This window comes from Epinephelus fuscoguttatus, linkage group LG7 (genome assembly GCF_011397635.1).
Source record: "Epinephelus fuscoguttatus linkage group LG7, E.fuscoguttatus.final_Chr_v1".
NCBI lineage: Eukaryota > Metazoa > Chordata > Actinopteri > Perciformes > Serranidae > Epinephelus > Epinephelus fuscoguttatus.
The window spans coordinates 12,908,413-12,927,772 of record NC_064758.1 but is presented as its reverse complement, the minus strand read 5'-3'; the positions used below and the strand labels follow the sequence as shown (position 1 = coordinate 12,927,772).

Below are 19,360 nucleotides of genomic sequence, written 5' to 3'. Positions count from 1 at the left end.
GCATGTAGACATGGTCCGGACGACCTGCTGAAGTTCAGACTGAGCATCAGAATGGGGAAGAAAGGTGATTTAAGTGACTCTGAACGTGGCATGGTTGTTGGTGCCAGACAGGCTGGTCTGAGTATTTCAGAAACTGCTGATTTATTGGGATTTTCACACACAACCATCTCTAGGGTTTACAGAGGATGGTCAGAGAAAGAGAAACTATCCAGTGAGCGGCAGTTCTCTGGGTGAAAATGCCTTGTTGATGCCAGAGGTCAGAGGAGAATGGCCAGACTGGTTCAAGATGATAGAAAGGCAACAGTAACTCAAATAACCACTCGTTACAACCAAGGTCTGCAGAAGACCATCTCTGAATGGACAACACGTGGAACCTTGAAGCAGATGGGCTACAGCAGCAGAAGACCACACCAGGTGTCACTCCTGTCAGCTAAGAAGAGGAAACTGAGGCTACAATTCACACAGGCTCACCAAAACTGGACAATAGAAGATTGGAAAAATGTTGCCTGGTCTGATGAGTCTTGATTTCTGCTGCTACAGAGCATCATTTAAACACCACAGTCTACCTGAGTATTGTTGCTGACCATGTCCATCCCTTTATGACCACAGTGTACCCATCTTCTGATGGCTACTTCCAGCAGTATAACACACCATGTCACAAAGCTCAAATCATCTCAAACTGGCTTCTTGAACATGACAATGAGGTCACTGTACTCCAATGGCCTCCACAGTCATGAGATCTCAATCCAATAGAGCACCTTTGTGAATCTGCAGCAACTGTGTGATGCTATCATGTCAATATGGACCAAAATCTCTGAGGAATGTTTCAGCACCTTGTTGAATCTATGCCACCAAGAATTAAGACAGTTCTGAAAGCAAAGGGGGTCCATCCTAGCAAGGTGTACCTAATAAAGTGGCTGGTGTGTGTACAAAACTCATGCGCAAATAACATCAAGTTGATGTTCTGAATAGTCTTTGGAACCTATAGTATTTTTATCCTGTACATCTACATTGTACCATTATTTAATATGCTAAAATACTCTGTTTTCCTACTTTCCTATCAAGAACCATCATCACCCATCTTCTTCCTCCTCCCTAAAGAATCTTTGCTGATATACTGCTGCCCTCTAGTGGTTGATCATTCTATGACACTTTGTGCCTGTTAGATTTTTATAGTATCAATCTTTCAGTTAATTCATTATATTCAATTACTCATTCTAACATCATTAAAATAGCCAACAAGGTGCCATTTTCTACAATGTTTTATTTGAAAACAAGTGAGTATGTTCCAACTGTAAAAACAATGATCAACAATAAAATCCCACATCTTTCCAAAGGACTCCAAAAGTGACATTGCACCATAAACCATTTACATACTCTTAGTATGTTACACAGAATCATACAAAATGAGAAGTGCACTCAGAGAGCGCAGACCTCCACCAAGGCCCAATGCCCTATTTTGCAATCTTTAGGAAATTGAAAAATGATTAGTGTATCTAAAATTCATATCCGATCCAAAATTTAATGGGTTCTTCTCTGGCTCATGCTACACCCTGCCACCGAGTTTAATGAGAATCAAGCCAGTAGTTGTTCCTTAATCCTGTTGACAAACACACAAACAAACTAAACTGAAAAACACAACCTCCTTGAAGAAGGTAATGAGACACAAACAATAACCGTCCTTGTAAAGTAAGATAAAATGTAACAAAGGATTTTTTTATGTGTTATTTTTCTACTATGTTTTTTCATATAAGTCACGTAACAAACACACACCCATTTTTGAGCATATGTCATTTCATTACCATCTACTTTACAGTAGGCAATGAAATAAATATTTTGAAGAAGGTGCAAGACCAATTTATGAATTTATGGGCAGCTATTGGCAGAGATGGAATATAATATGGAATATAATATTCATAACTAAGTTTTCACTTTCACTTTCACGTTTATAATCACCTCAAACTATGAATCGTTGTGTTCTGTTACCTTAGAATGAGCCGTTTATATCTACATACGGAGCTGGTCTCTTTTACAGAGGTTGTGAGGTTTCACAGTAGCATGGAACGTGCAAACCAAATACTGACTCTTGATAGCGTCAATTGCCTTTTGGGGTCAGCCACCATAGTTCTCCTACACACTTGGCAAGTGGGAGAAGTTTCACTTGGTTGCAATCTGCAGCCTCACCACTTGATGCCGCTGTCAGTACATTTTTGTACTTTTTAAAAAGAGAAGACATCCTTCTAAAAATAAGTGGTTTCATGTTTTGGATAAAATTTTAGGTGTAGGCCAACTGCTCCTTCTAGTCAACCTAGTGTCTAAATATTACAGAATAACAACCCCTACAGGCCACCACACCAAGTGCAGCTGCCCTTTAATAAAATACATTTTAATTGTAAGACATATTAGATGCCTCAAAAAATATTCTGATGCTGTTTGGTATTTGTTTCTAAGAGCTTGACAGTATTGTTGACCTTTATAGTTTGTATATGTATTATAGCCCAACACTGGGAGGCACCAGAACATAACAGCGTCCTACATGGCTGTCTGTCTGGGGTTGTCAGGGTCGAAGGTCATGATCTCCATGTGGATGAGACCTAATTGGATACAAAAAAAGGAAAGCAGCATTAAAAAGTGTTACAGTGTAGATTTATTTTAAGTGAGAAACCTCTCAGATTCAACCCTGACAGTTTCACACCAAGTATTGATCTTCACTATACTGGGTATTGTCTGCATCGTAAAACTTACTCTTCCACTCTCCAACGGCGAGCTCCAGGCTCTCGAAGGAGTCGTCATAAGGCTCAGAGTCTGGCTCGCTTTCTGGATCGTGATACTCAGCCAGGAAAGGGTGCGACAGTCCCTGCTTAGCTGTCAGCCTTGTCTCTGGGTCCAGCACTAACATCCCCTCCAATAGGTCTACAGCTGGACGCATCATCATAGAAAACAGATTTTTATTTTTCACCGTTACTTGGCCATGAAAGTCATATTTCCTGCTTTTTGACTCAAAGCTCATTTTCCAGTTAAATCTCCTGATTCACTCAAGTGACGAGGAATAACGAGGTGGGTAAACCTTTCGTATACAAGACTTTTTCGGGGCACAGAGGTAGAGAAAATGTTCCAAGGACATGCAAAGAGGTAAATTCAAAAGAAATTGTGATATATTTCAATGAAAAGACACGCAATGAATTTGAGTTTCAAGTCAACAAGGAAAGATGGTTCAGCTCACCATTTTTATCCATGGACAGAAACACCTCCCTGAAGTTTTTCTTCTTTTGGGGAGGAAGACGCATAACATAAGACTGTGCCTGGAAAACAGTTATGGGTGGCCACAGTCCAATGCATGAGCGTACAATACAGACAAACACATGACAAAAATAGTATGGGCAGACAAAATTCAACGTGTCATTTTCCACTTATATTTGGAAATAAACTCTGTCTTTATACTGTATTGGCTATATACCAAATATGAAAGCTACAAAGAGCTGATGTTAGGGAGCAACACAAGGCATGTAGACAAAACTTACATCTTTACTTTGCATCTTCTGGACCAGCGAGGAGTCTGGTGTTCCTGTCAGACGGAGGATCTTCTTCAGCTGATCAATACCTGAACAGTCGGGTTCAGGAAGCCTCCACAAGCATTGACGGTGCAGGTTGCCATTCATTTTGCATACATGACATAGCTTTACTACAAAATATAGCAGCTGCTTTTTCTCCTTTCATTTTTGTAAGTGGGTTTTTTGAGTCATTTTTGTAACACTGGATGAAAGAAAAATCTAACTTTAGGGGGACATGAAGGATCAATAGGTTCATTTCAATGGCATTTCTAATTAAAGGGACACCCCAGTGATATAGGAATGCACTTCAACAGAGATGGCCGAGATATCCTGATTTTTGCTCCCTGGTATGGATCAAGCTCCAAAAACATTAAATTCTACATTTCACATAAATCAACCAATAGCATTCTTTAATTCCACCCTCCTTTTTTGGTTAATCTAAAATAATTTTTAAGCCACACCTTCAATTTATAATGAAGGCACGTTACAAAGCCCGAGCCAGAAAACTCACATGAAACGATTTTTGAGATTTTTCAACATTCTCCTCGTAGTACCCAGTTATGTAATAATTTCCCACAACTTAAATAATGACTGAAAATGTTATAAAATTTGTAAACCTGATCAAAAAATGTAATAAAACCGGCTAATGTAATGACTAAACCAATAATATGTCCTGGTATTGTGATACCTATTTTTTAATTCATAATGACAATAAATTGATAAATTTTTCATTTGTACTTCAAGTTTAAATAAGGGGCCAGAGAGCAAAACAAAGCATCAAAATAGACCTTGTGTATCAAAAGAAAAAATACCAGGGAGGATCCTCCAGACCCCCGACAGAGGGCCATGCTAATCATTTATATATTAAATATTAATGTTTCTTTATTAAGTGTCCCCTGGACTCCTGTTGTATTGTAAAACTGGCCCTCGGGCAAAGCAAGCTGACAATCCCTGCTCTAGGCTTTATGCAAAATTTTAAATTTACAACAGATGGCAAGCAGTACATTATCATCAGGCAAAGATGCATTTAACTAAAATCCCTATCAATGGGAAATGAACCTGCTCATACCCATGCTGACTGGTCGTTGTGCAAGGAGTGGATCTTTGATCAGGCACCATTAGAAGATGACAAAAGCTGCAGAACACAGCTAACTTGACGATGAGTGTCCCCTTTGCCTCACTTATGACATTTCTGCATCGGTTAAGGGGAGTTTATGAACTGAAATATTGACCCATAAATACCAATAAATATCTTACATAAATAGACACATACAAACAGTACAACCAAACTGCCTTAAAAGTCGTGGGAGGGTAACAACAACAGGAAGTGGGTAGATGGGAGTTTGGTGGTACTGTTCAAATATATTTATTGACTGTTATTATTAACAAGAGATCTAGTAACGGAGACAGCAATTTAGTTTTAATATGTGTCTTTGGTTGGGGTTAGATATGTGATTTTACCTACAGCTCTTTTGTAATAGTCAGGACACTTTATTACATTATTGGTCAAGTGATTACATTACTGGGTTTTATTGCATTTTCGATCAAGTTGATTGCAAACTTTCTTATATTCTGAGGAAATTATTACATTTTTGGGTGCTGCACTCCCTCAAGAGTCAAAGAGTAAACTCACCTTTGTGTTTAAAATGTGTGTGATTTCAACAAGTTCTGTATTTTAACAGCAGGGTCTCATAGAAATATGTGAAATGGACACAGAGTCTTAACAATACTGGTTACGTAGTGATGGGTATGAAACGTGTTAAAATTAATGCTGGCGACATGATTGCAAAGTCAATGAGGAGCTTGTGGTCGACACGCAAATTTTTAATAGCAGTATTAAGAGTGAAAAATTCCTCACAGGGCGACAGAGGTGGTGGTGGATGTGTCAAACAAACATGGACTTTCAACCAGAAAACTGCAGTTTGTGTCCTGTGTGAAACCTGAAGTCTATGTAGTTACACTACTTTACCCTAGGGGTGGGCGATATGGCCCTAAAGTAATATTACGATATTTCAGGGTATTTTGCGATATTCTTGATGATATGACAGATTAGTAAGAAATATTTTCTTATTAATTTAAGAACGCAGAATTGCAACAAAATAAGTGATACAGTTTCACATGTGAACCTAACAGTTTACCTTCAATTATACCATGGTCTGGGTGAATACTCAATTCTGATTGGCTGCAGGGTGTCCGTTAAAAGGTGTTATAGGACAGCTAAAAAGACGTTCCGGTCAAATTGCCTGATGACAGGTTCTAAATTATTGCGCTGGCTCAACTGCTAGTTTGTAACCATAGCAACGGAGACTCAGAGCAGAGGCAACGAATTACAACGGGCATCATGAGTGATTTTATCCTTTCATTTAATTTAGGTTACTTGGTGAATTTGGTAAATTTGATGACTGGGATGCAGAAGAAGAGAGGTTACAGAATGAAAAGAAAAGGGAGAAACGGCACAAGGAGGTGACACCAGAAGAATTAAATAATTTAGAAGATGAGACACCTGGAAACTCGTCAGATCATGACCGTCACGGGACATCGGTGTGAGAGCAGCCTGCAGGCTTACTGGGCTCCATCAGCGCAGGAGAGACAAGACTGGAGCAACATCTTGTTGTCTCCAAATACCAACAAGTAGTGCTCAATCTGTCAATCTCCATCCTTCAAATGCCACTATGATGGACATACCCATATCACTTTCAAATGTCACTATTAATGGTAATGTAGCATTAAATTTTAAATAGAAAACAATCGTTAATTTGTTAATGTGTTTATATGATTTAATCTCGACGACTAGGCCATATGCTTATGAATTACCTGTTGCAATTAAAAACGATTTTGACTAGCCTACTATTTGGATGTTGATTACGTTTTTTTTGCACATCGTCCTCAGAGTCTGTAACACACAAGCAGTAAGCAGTGCACTGGCTTTCTGAAATAATCATCTTCTGAATAATATCACGTAGCTAACGTTTATCCATCATCTCACTTCCCTTCACTGATCAGAGTCGCTCTCTATGCTGCGACCACAGCGGGTTTCCATAGCAATGTCTGTCAACTACAGAGATGAAATAGTCCGCTCAGCTGTGGCTTGTGAAAAACTCATGATTTTAACTGTAAAACACATTAAAGCATAAATAATTGATTTAATATTCGTTTCTTTGGTAAGTGACCATGGTATAAGCAGGATAATGCCCTTCGAGGTGTCTATTATCAGAAATGAATGGACTTCGCGGACGCTTCGTGTCGGACGGTTCACGCCTCCGCGTCGTCCATTCATTTCTGATAATGGACACTTCGTCGGGCATTATCCCTTACATACTCAGTAAAAACTAAAATAATCTCTCATGTCTTTAGTTTGTAAACAACAACAACATCAACTCAGAGTGAGTTCAGATTACGTATACAATATTAATAGTACAACAACATAAAGTCTACCACAAATTACACATTTAAATAGCTCCCAAACACAGAAAAAATTACTCAAGATATCTTTGCGTTATCTGGTTTGACTAAACGATCTTTCCATTTGCTAGAAGCTCTGTTTCAAAACCAGTGGAAATAGAGCTTTGAAACAATGAAGTGATCCCGGTAAAAAGAGAACCAGCTTCGTAGTACTGAAAACCCAGAGTTAACCCAGAAGTTATCTTGCTAACTTCAAACCCTGCTTTGTAGTAAAGGCCTCTGGACCTTTATGCTCTGCCATTTCTCCTCTAATCATCACACTATAACCTGTGAGAGGCTGTTATGCTACCATTACTATTGCACATATATGTAGTTTTTTGTCGAGCTACAAGTGTTATGTAGGTTTGTATGTCCGAAGTTTTATGACAAAATCAATTGACGACACCAACTCCTGTGTACGCACAGTGAGAGAGGAGAGGGAGAGACACTGCTGCTGCCAGGGGAGCCATTGAATGAGTTCCCTCTGAGCAGTAAGCCGCTAGAGTCTGACGTATGTATAGGTACTTTATTTAACAACGCAAAGTACAAATGTTCACACCCCATCTGATTTATTTTAACCGAAAACATAACCTTTTCCTAAACTTAACCAAGTATTTTTTTGTTCTCTAAACCCATTCTCAGAACCCATCAGCAGTATTCAGCGTCTGACTTCCGGCAGACGGCGATACAGCCTCTGGGGGCAGACCCCCGATTTTTTAGCATTCCGGTTTGATTTGGGCGGAGGAGGCGAATTTCCGTTTCCGACTTCCGTTTATATGTAAGTAAATATGCTGAACCATTGCGATGGATTCAGAGTTTGCAGTGACGCCAATTATGTTCCGCCTCGTTAGTTCACCGCACGGACCGTATAACCCGGCAACAACTGCAGCCGGCTCAGACGTGATTGATCAATATCACGCAGACTGCAAACAGCCAGACTCTACATTCACTGAATGTAGAGTCTGTATATAGAGACTATTCTAAACCTAAAGAAACTGTGACCGTTTCACAAAGAAACTGACCGTTCATAATAGACATTGCGTCGATGTTGTTTGTGTGTTGCCAGCATGTACTTTTAACACATTTCATGCCCTCCACCATTAAATGTGTTGTTCAGAGGTCTTGTCTATTTCACATATTTATGTGAGACTGTGTTGATTTTAAACCCTAAACATGCCAGAGGCAGTATGAATTTCTGTCTCCTATAACTGAGTATACACAGTTTTATTATAACACCGTGAGCTGAACATGTGAGGATACTGTCATGTCCTGGGAAAAGCACTTGGCCAGTAATCATCTCAGCCAGGATACAGGCAGCTGACCACACATCCACTGCAAGGGAGAGAATTTTAATAATAAAAATGTCATACTTATTCTGTTATATTTTAAACAAACTGAAATGACTCTTTGTATTAAAGGAAGGTAATATTATTACCTGTTTGACTGTAGTGCATCCAGTTGAATATGACCTCTGGTGCTCTGTACCAGCGCGTCACAACATAACCAGTCATTTCACTCTCTGTCTGTCTTGCCAGGCCAAAATCCAGGATCTGAGAAGAGTTACCGTTAGGTTCACTAGGAAGCTGACGTAATGTCCATTATAGCCTTGATTTTTCTTTTTTCTGTTGCCTTTGTTGTAGCCTATTTCAATTCACTTATGCTGACTCCTTCATGAATAAATGTTAAATGTCTAATATTTTCATACATAAACCAAAACCAATCATCGTCTTGACCTGAACAGTTTATCTAAGCTATCTTTTTTCCACACTTACCTTCAATTCACAGTTTTCATTTACAGCAAGGTTACCAGGCTTCAGATCCTAAAATCCAACAACAAGAGCTTACTCAGTAATACAAAGCTTATTATGGCTTGAAGTTAATATACTCTGAAATGGGTAAAGCAATAGTTCACTTTAGAAAATACATCTAATCACTTTCTTGCTGAGAGTTAGATGAAAAGACTGATACCGCTTTTTTGTATGGTACATATGAGGCCACAGTCAGCAGCCGGTTAGCTTAGCTTAGCATACAGAGTGGAAACAAGGGGAACCAGCTAGAAAAGCTCTGTCAAAAGGCCACAAAATCATCATTGCAGCACCACTAACACTCACTAATTAAAGCTCCAGGAGTTGTGTCCTCACAGGTTAGTCACAGGGTTCACACACCCTCCACCTCTGAACAAAACACAGGTGATTCCTGAATGTATAGGCTACATTTATCAGCCAGCTAGGAACACATCATGTAGTTATATATGAGACACGTTTCTCCTCTTTTGACACAGGCTTGCCACCTCCCACCAACCCCAACACGTTCCAGACCGGTTCGTAAACTGAACGCACAGAGACTGTTAATTCATATTAAACCTCCCTGAAAGATAGCAAACAGGTCAAACCCCAAAATGTTCCTGATAAGTAACAAAGCATTGCTGGGACTAGTACCTGTAAAGTAATAACATTGTTTAAAAATGTAATCCCTTACAACTCTTATTATTGAAAAACAGAGGTGTGGACACAAATCTGATGACTATAGACTAGACTTGACAAAGTCAAAAAAGAGACTTGCATCTCAGCTTGGACTTTATCACCGGTGACTCCACTTAGACTTGAAAGAAAAAAAGATTAAAAAGTATATTATTTCAAAAGTGTACCACAAATCAATTAATTTCCCTTAATTTGCAGATGATCAGCTTTGTGTGAACCAATCCGACAGCATCCAGTCAATTTCAGGAGAGAACCATGAAGAACTAACATTAAAGTACTGTGTGCCAGTTGGAAAAACTCATGCTAAAAAAACAATTTTGTTTGTGTACAAAAAATAATGTAGCGGTCATAAAAAATGGAATTGCAGAATGCAAAATGTGCAGGTCAAAAATGACAGACATATCAACTTCCAAAAACTTGTTTTAACAAATAGTTACAAAATGTATTAATAATTTTTGTATTTTTTTATTCAGATTTTTCAAGAATTAGCATTACTAACCAAGTCATATTATATCTAAGTCCAAGTGATTCCAGTGGTTCCTGCCACTTCTGCAGGAAAAAATCAATACAATGTCCTTTGTTTCTTCCAAAGTCACAACCTCAGAGACCAAAGATTGCCACATAGAAACAGAATGAGGGTTGTCCCTGACCTATTTCACCATGATGGCTGTCCTCACCAGCATTAAAAGCGATTAAACCACTTCCTAATGTTGTTAAAGAGAGTCAGGGATATGTCCAAGCAGACATGAAAGTGGATTTGCTGACTCCTGTTGACCTGTTGCTGTACTGATGTTTGTACATACCGCCCTCTAGAATAACTGAATTTTTTTGCATTCCCACAGGCAATGTAACCCAGTGCCTACATGAGTTTTACATTTGGGACAATTTGGTGAACTTCCAGCTTTATACTTACTATAAATATGCCATGATATATAATTGTTATGTAGGATATTGTATTGTAACACTTTCTATTGCAGATCGAGATTCTGGAAGGCAACCCCAGGATCTCATGACACATCATGATCTCTAACACATTTGAGCAAGGTGCACCAAGATGTCTTTAACAATGCAAGCTTGTCCAAGTTCAAATTAATATCTCAGAATAAAATTTAGACATAAAGTGCTTTTGTCCCTTGTGATCCAGAAAAAAAAACTTCTCTAGCATTTGGAAGTCATTTGAAAATTCCAGCGAGTTGGCTTTCAAATACACATAATGTCATGTTTAGGACTCGAAATTCAAAGTGTAGGACTTGGGACTTAACTTGGAGCTCAAGTGCAAAGACTTGAGACTTACTTGTGACTTGCAAAACAATAACTTGGTCCCACCTCTGCTGAAAAGAGCAATCACATTGCTTAGAAAACTGGTAATCTGCTTGTTTGTTTAATCTCTCCAAAACCAAAGCGTAAAGTTAACACTATGTGTGAGATGGAGGGCAGTCCAGGAAGTTACTGTTTCCCCAAAATATATGCTAAGCCATGTATAGCCTTTGTATTTTATCTTAACTCGCATCAAGAAAGTGAGTAAGTGCAATGTCAAAATCTCTATCTACCCCTTCAAGTGTACAATTCAAGTAAACACACAGTGATTATTAGTGAGACAAAGACTATAGTAAGTGGTGTATTAAAAAAAATCAAATCAAACACCAACCCGATGAATGATCCCCGCAGAGTGAATATACTGTAAAGAAGAAACAGATGTAAGAGCACAGTATAAAACAGCACAAATGGACAAACTGCACATACACAAAGTGTAGGAGCATACAGACTTGTATGCTTCTGGCTTTCTAAATGGCATGGTGTTGACTTGTGGATTTTAAAAATATAAATCAAATGAAATCAAATCAACTTTATTTATACGGCACTTTTCATACAACAGTAACACAAAGTGCCTCACAGAGGTTAAAAACAACAAAGATCCAAAACAAAAAACAAAAAGAAAAGAGAAAACCCAACCCTCCCACCCCACACAGAGATGCGTAAATATACATACACACACACACACACACACACACACACACACACACATACACACACACACACACACACAAGCTATCACTAAAGAGACATGGCCTAGCACCGAGACCCGAGGCAAGGAAAAAGCCACCTCTGGGGGCCGTCCACACCAAGAGGGCCCATGGTCCATGGCCACAGGGAGCGCCGCCATAGAGACACCCCGACCCGGGCAGACATGAGGCCCCACACCGAGGTGCAGTGCCCTACAGCCACCCAGGTCAGAGCGGTCTCCTGACGGCACCCCCATCGGGAGACCAGGAACAACTCTCAGTGTGGTAGGCCCCCCATGAGGAAACACTGAAGCTAAAAGCTGAGGAACTAAAACAGTAAGGTAGGATAAAAGGTATAAAAAGAACCAAATAAACAAAAAGCTATTTAGCTCATAAAACTGAGTTAGTAGCTAGGTAAGAATGATCTAAAACAGAGACATAAAATGCATCAAAACTAAAACCTATAGGCTAACTAAAATAACAAAAGATAAAGGTTAAATGAGATAAGAACGTAAAAAGAGGAAGGGTAAGAATATAAAAAATAAATAAAAAATAGATAATAGATAGATAAATCGGTTATAAGAGGAATTTAAAATAGATAAATAAAGAAATCAGTTAAAAGCCTGATTAAAAAGATGAGTCTTGAGCCTCTTTTTACAAACATCAACAGTCTCTGCAGCTCTGAGGTTCTCCGGCAGGCTGCTCCACAATCGGGGGCCATAATAATTAAATGCCGCCTCCCCGTGTATTTTAATTCTAACTTGTGGTATGGTTAAAATGCCAGTGCCGGAGGACTTCAGGGTCCGCGAGGGCTGATATGGTAAAAGCAGGTCAGATAAATAAGAAGGCCCAAGACCGTTAAGACATTTAAAAACTAATAAAAGAACCTTAAAATCGATCTGGAAGCGCACGGGGAGCCAATGCAACAATTTTAAAACTGGTGTAATGTGCTCCTGCCCTCTGGTCCTCGTCAGCACTCGTGCAGCTGAATTCTGTAATAATTGTAGATTTGAGATACTCTTTTTGGGAAGACAAGAGAGCAGGGCATTACAATAATATGACCTACAGGAGATAAAAGCATGCATCATCACCTCCGTGCTGGCCTGAGAGAGAAACGGGCGGACTCTGGCTATATTCTTAAGGTGGTAGAAACCTGCCTTTGTTATGTTTTAAATATGTGGAATAAAACAGAGCTCAGAGTCAAAAATCACACCAATCAAGATTTTTTACAGATTGTGTTGGTTTAAAATCCTGTAGTTTTGGTAAAAGTTTCTCTCTCTGGCCTTCAGGACCAATGACTAAAACCTCTGTTTTGTCCTGGTTGAGCTGCAGGAAATTCGCTGCCATCCATGACTTTATATCTAAAATGCAGTTAAAAAGGGCATCAATTGGCCCTGTGTCATCAGGAGACACGGCGATGTACAGTTGCGTATCATCAGCATAACTATGGAAGCTGATGCCGTGCCTACTGATGACGTCCCCCAGAGGAAGCATGTAGAGATTAAAAAGAGTTGGACCTAAAATTGACCCCTGGGGGACCCCACACTTTATCTCATGGGTTCCTGAGGAACATGTATCCATACTTACAAAGAAGTGTCGATCAGTAAGGTAAGAGACAAACCAGTTAAAAACAGTACCAGAGAGGCCGACCAGGTGCCTCAGTCTATTTAATAAAATGTGATGGTCTACTGTATCGAAGGCGGCGGTTAGATCCAGTAGTACCAAGACTGTGAGTTTATGGTTATCTAAATTGCACCTGATGTCGTTTAAAATCTTTAAAAGGGCTGTCTCGGTACTGTGGTTCATCCTAAAACCAGACTGATACTTCTCTAAAGTGTTATTTGTATTTAAAAAACCATTTACTTGGTTAAAAACCAGTTTTTCTAAAATTTTGCTTAAAAATGGTAAGTTGGATACAGGTCGATAATTATTCAAAATGTTAGGGTCTAAATTGCTCTTCTTCAGAAGGGGCTTCACCACTGCCGTTTTCAAGGAGGCCGGGAAGACACCTGTCTGAAGAGAGCAATTCACCATGTACAGTAGCTGTTCCTCAAACCCATACACATTGCACATCACAAAGTCTCTACCCGCAGCCGGCTGTGAGGGCTATGTTTTGTGTATTTTCCAGCCACACAGATAAGAAGGGGAAAACATCTCGGGATCAAAGGAGCTTGAGGCCTAATTCAAAGACAAAGGGGAATTTCCAAGAAGTTAGTCTTGTTTTCCGGTTTTAAACGTGCTTTCTCTTTCGTTTCCATTGAGCAACCTTGGTTACACATTGTCTAACAATAAGTGGAGACGCATAAATAAGTGTGAAGCAGTCTGTAAACTGAATATATTATACTTGATATGCCGTTAAGACATCTGACCTTGTGTAAAGGGAGAGCAGGGTAGGATGAAAGATGAGAGGTCACCATATTGCTCTGCCAAGCTGCCTCCTTGTACTTCCTTTGATTATAAATTAATATAATGTAAAATTATGCATCCTGCACTTAATAAATACATACCTTCGTCAGTGCTCAGAATAAATCTGTTGTTGTTGATCAAGCCTCATACAAGCCCCAAAGCCAAGAGAGATTCCAAAACAGCTTAATAAATAAGTTCTGATGTGATTTTTTTAAACATACTTTAAGCCCTTATTGAAACAATGCAACAAGCTGTAAATATGACATTAGTATATTATCCTCTCGTTAGCAAAAAGTTGGCAAACAATTAATATTACACATCAAGCAGATTTGGAGTCGTGTTTGAAGTCCAATATTCATTCTCTTTAAGCTTTGTTTTGGTCTCCAACAACTCCTGAGGGAAATATCTGACTCTTTAGCTGCTACAGGCTCCACTGTTTTCACCCAGCTCGTCTCATTCCCAAGTCGTCAAATGCTGCCGCTTCATCAGTGATTTCCACCTTTCACATGGCCGGACAGCGTCAGTATGTAACAAGTACTCATGTGATATAAAGAGCTGGAAAATCCCTATATGTAGGGTAGAAGTGGTGATGGATGGGTCCAACAAACCCTGGACTTCTCCCTGGAGCCTGGTGTTTGCTTCCCGAATGCCAAACTAAGATGTTGTTTTCTAAACCTCACCACATGCTTTTGTTGCCTAAACCAAACCATGTGCTTTTGTTAATGTCCTGCTGTTGGTAGCGCATCCTGGATGGTCAACAGCAGACGGAGGAGGATACCTGGCACGTAATATGTAGACATTAAAGGCAACCGACAAAGCTGCAATATCAGGCAACTTGGGAAGATAACGTACTGCCTCACCAGCTACTTTCTAACTGTGTTTGTCTGTTGTTTGGGGCTGGGCAGGTGGTATACAGAGGGTTCTTAGAGCTTTTTTCAGAAAACAGCTGCCTGCAGAGGGCATCATGCGCAGGCAGACAGTCTGTTGGTGTAAGGTGTGAGGTATTAGCAAAACAGAGTACCATTGGAAAGCCGAGTAGTTACTGATTTGCAAATCACTCTTGAATCTTCCACCTCCTTGCCGGGACCGGCAACTACAAAGCATTACTACGGATCTCCCATCACATATTGGCAACTGATCAATCTGGGTATCCCTACTCTTGAAACTTGAACTATTTACAGTTGACACACTTCAACTGTCCTGTGTTCTTTGTCTTGACAACTCAGCCACCATCAACTCTTACTCTGAAGCTGGCATTTCATATCTGTGTGTAACAATCATGCAAACAAATTATACAATTACCTTGAGTCCTCTTAGAAGCTGGTAGAACAGGTATGTGGTGATGCGATCACTTAATCGCCGCTTCTTCATGATGTGGCCCAGATCCTGGGCTACTAATGGCATTACCATATAACTAGAGAGAGATGAACAGCAGCACAGAGAAGAAAAGCACAGAAAGACAAAATCAACCGTTATGTAAGGGACATCAAGTGGTAAAATTAATGTAAATGACAAGATCTCATTGCTCTGGTGAGGACACACAACAGCACAAACCAACCAAAACAAACATGAATCAGCTCGCTCTCACACATCCTCGCTTGAACTTTCCATACATGCACACACATGCACGTAAAGTCTCAACAAGCTGCGACAACAAGCAGAAGAATGTGGATCCTGAATCCTAACTCACAAGGTTTGGAATTTTTCCAGTGTGGAGTCTGGTGTGAAGACATCAAGGAGGCAGATCACCTTCAAGGAAAAACATGGCGAAAACATTAATGTGTCTGTGAAGACACATGTCTATGAAACGCTGTACTGCCTTTCTCGGAGATCGCTTTTAAAAAATTCGTACATCCAGTGCTGATATTATCGTCCTTAGATTTTCTGTTTAAACAGTTTAGGCTTATGCTACAACATATTGAATTGGGTGCCCTCCAAAGATTAGTTTTGGTTTAGTTTAGTCAGAGACCTAGACCGAGATAGACTGCTTCAGATTTATTTTCTGTATCTGGTTTCACCACTGCCCCTTTAGGAGACAAGTAGCGGTCCTGAGTCCATTCATTACAATGGGAGAAGTGAACGTGAGTACAGATTGTGTACCTTTCCCTTCGCCCCATTGTCACTTAAGTAAATACTGGACCCATTTTTCACAAGCCCCACCCCTTCTAGACATCCGGACACTGAAATGGCATTTTTTTCCAGACGGACAAATGAGGAGAAAATTAACTTTGTTTGAGACATGTCTCTGTTGTAGCAACATACACACGTGAGATTTGGCAACAACTGACATGATGTTACACTCAACTGATAACAGACATTAAGCTAGCAGATACAACGAGCAGCAAAATATGTAACAAAGATTAAATTTGTACTGTACACAGTGTTGTTTTGGTTTGAATCTGATTTCATCCATCTACCCAACATTTACTGCACTTCCAAAGGAGGTGGGGGTATGCAGGGGAGGGAGAGATGACCATGGCCAATTAGGAAACTGCAAGTGATAGGCCTACCATGTTGTACTATTGGCGAAACTTGTCATGTGTTATCTTTTGTCATATAATATCTTTAGTTTAGTTTAGTTCAGCTTAGCTTAGCTTAGCTTAGTTGTATAGTTTGGGTTAGCTTCACTTAGTTTATCTTAGCTTATCTTGTCTTAGCTTAGCTTAGCTTAGCTTAGCATAATGCAGTTTAGTTTAGTTTATTTTAGTTTGGTCATTTTCCAACCTATAAAACTCAATGCACAGAAAAGTAACAATAATAAGTCATTACTTTTGAAGTAGTGACAAACCAAAGTACATTTTGCTGCCTGAAAAGATGTAGGCTAAAGCCAAACATAGCTTAATGTAAGTACCATTTTTACAAATTGTAGTGCTCTCTTTAGATTTATACAATGAAAATGAAAGAAACAAGCAAAAGAAATATATGTATAATGTATATACCCAAAGTCCCAAATAAAAAAAATCATATACACACACTAGTGTTCATAACTCAGTTTTATAGGCTGTTTGTCAAATAGATTATCAAATCCTTTGACAATCTATTTAAAAAATGTTATTAAGTGTATTGTACATTCTCCATTCTTACTTTATATATTAATTGTGCAGTTTTAAAGTCCACCAAATCTCTACATTTGAGAGTATGTGAGTTTAAAATAAAAAAGTCATGGTTGGTTTCTGATTCTCAGCTCTGTGTACAATTCTTACTTCTGTAGGTTATGTAAGTGTTCTAAGTTCCTCAAAGGTTTTCAGCAAAAATACTGAATCATGAGGGTTCCAACAAACCACAACACTCCCAGCTTGTCACTGAGCTCTGATGAGATTATGGGCTCTTGTTGAATGGTCAACAAAGCTTGCTTATCCTCAAAATCATCATTCTCTAGACTGAACTTCCTGGTGGAAGAAGGTCTGAATTAATACACCAAGATAACAACGCATTGTTTAACAAGCAGTCTCAACAAAAAGAGTAATTTTTGTCAGGCTGTTGCACTGAAAAGTATCATATTAATTACACTTCTCATGCTATGTGTCCACCCTCTTACTAAAAAGAAACCGCTCATTCCCAATTCAGTCCATGTCCAGTTTTTGTCAAGTTCCTACATTCTCATGCTGTATGTGGCGGAGCAGCCGGAGTTCCCTGTAGGCCCGTTTGGCGTGGATGAGCGACTGGAAAGGACGATACAGCTTCTTGATGGCCACCTTCTCCTTGGTCTTCTGGTCAATGGCAGAACTAAGTGGGAATAAAACACAGGGAATAGGGCATTATGACACACAGTGGGAGGATCAGTGTGCACCTGAACTAACTCAAAATCCAGGGCTTCAAGTAATGATTATTTTCAAAGAATATCTTTTTGATTAACTGTAATGAACTGATGAACTGTTTCATCTATAAAACATTGGAAAATAGTGCAAAATACCCATCACAAGCTCCAGTAGCCCAAGGTGATGTTTGCAGATGGCTTATTTTGTCTCATATTATAACTATTATTTTGTTTTTTTCTTGCTAAATGACATAAATGATGAATGAATTACCAAAACGAGTGCAATCATTATTATTCGTCTGTTGGATGACTAATATTGACCCAATGGTGGCTCTTCCTGTAGGCAACATACAGTAGGTGGGAGCCATCCAGAAGAGGGACACCAATCCCCTTGCCTCAGGCAACAAAAGTGCCAGGTCCAGCACTGGATTGACCAGTTATTTCAGCTCAACTGTAATCCTGCAGGAAATAGTTTCCTTTCTTGCTTCCCATCAAGCCTTTCGAGAACATCAAGAATGATTTTAATTTGATTTTTGAAGTCTTTTTGAAGTTTGTAAGCTAAAAAATTCCACCTTGGAGGTGCTCTAATACGTGTAATTGTACGTTTCATAAAATGAATGTAGTCCTTATAAAGAAACCTATTCATGAGTAATATCTGGAATAAACCTTTCAATTTAGTAAACAATTCGAGGCTGATGTCCCCTCTGTTATATACTGGCCAAACATAATAGTACCAGTAATAAGATCATGCCTGTCCTTAGATTATGGTCAGACAGAACTGTGTGTGAGATCAGTTAGATTCTATAGGGTGGGTGTTTCTGTGTTGGTGGAGGAGATTCTTGTCCTATCGAGGACCTGCATTGACTTGCTGACTTGCCTCAGGCAGACAATAGTGCTTCTGTTAGCAGATGTCAGAGTAATCTAGGCCTCTTGAGCTGCGTGCAGTAAAGTCTGGAGAAGGAATGCAGACTTAAGGCTTACATAAATAGAGAAAATCGTTTGTGATGCCAAGCATTTAAATACTGATAGTGACCAACAAAGGCAAGCACCTTAAAAGAACAGTTACAAAACAGTATCAGTATCAAACAGGATGTTTACCAGTGTTACGGCTGTAAGAATCATTTAAGTATGTTGAAGGCAGCTGACTGTAATATTAAATGGCTTAATGTGCTTTAATGTGTGAAATAAAAACATTTATTATTCCTATAGGAGACAGCTGTACCCTACAGTAGGATCCAATGTCTGTAAAATAAGGCTAATTAAAAAAATGTTATGCCCAGTATTTTATAAGTACAAACCAGAACATGCAGGATTATCAGGCTACTACAGGATTACTGGACTAAACACCCAAATACTTTCCACTTTTCTGTACAAAAAACGAAGAGACTGACACAAACTCTGCGGCACTTTTCTCGCCAGTGTACCCGAAGTCGCGCGCCCTCTCCCCGGGTAAACTCACCAAACTGTCCCGTAAGCTCCGGAGCCGATGGAGCGCAGCGTCGTGTACCTCTCCGGGATGTCCCAGGTGGTTTTCTGGACCTCCAGTCTGTGAAAGCCCGCTCTGACGGGGGAATCCCTAATCGGAGACTCCATGGTGCTGTTTCCTCTAAATTTTCAGTTGGGATTTAACTCATTAAAAGCCTGTGCAGCTTTGGAGTTTGAACCTGACAGGTGAGACCTTGCAGGAGAGGTAAGAGCAGCGCACGGAAACGCCCCCGTTCC

The 19,360-nt window shown here is 39.6% G+C and overlaps 1 protein-coding gene across 1 annotated transcript in view; it reads right to left on the bottom strand.

Moving 5' to 3' along the window:
- Positions 1 to 1,247: 1,247 nt before the first annotated feature.
- The window catches only part of zgc:171775 (STKc_p38 domain-containing protein), an 18,160-nt gene continuing 47 nt past the window's right edge, over positions 1,248 to 19,360 (bottom strand). Inside the window, exons 1-12 of the mRNA XM_049580766.1 lie at positions 19,098 to 19,360; positions 17,478 to 17,607; positions 15,572 to 15,630; positions 15,184 to 15,295; positions 11,121 to 11,150; positions 8,765 to 8,812; positions 8,428 to 8,542; positions 8,253 to 8,324; positions 3,522 to 3,601; positions 3,224 to 3,302; positions 2,746 to 2,919; positions 1,248 to 2,594 (exon numbers count right to left, since the gene is read on the bottom strand). The exon at positions 19,098 to 19,360 is cut by the window's right edge and continues 47 nt beyond it. Coding sequence (XP_049436723.1) covers positions 2,533 to 2,594; positions 2,746 to 2,919; positions 3,224 to 3,302; positions 3,522 to 3,601; positions 8,253 to 8,324; positions 8,428 to 8,542; positions 8,765 to 8,812; positions 11,121 to 11,150; positions 15,184 to 15,295; positions 15,572 to 15,630; positions 17,478 to 17,607; positions 19,098 to 19,231 — 1,095 coding nt within the window. The 5' untranslated portion in view covers positions 19,232 to 19,360 and the 3' untranslated portion in view covers positions 1,248 to 2,532. The remainder of the gene's footprint in view (positions 2,595 to 2,745; positions 2,920 to 3,223; positions 3,303 to 3,521; positions 3,602 to 8,252; positions 8,325 to 8,427; positions 8,543 to 8,764; positions 8,813 to 11,120; positions 11,151 to 15,183; positions 15,296 to 15,571; positions 15,631 to 17,477; positions 17,608 to 19,097) is intronic.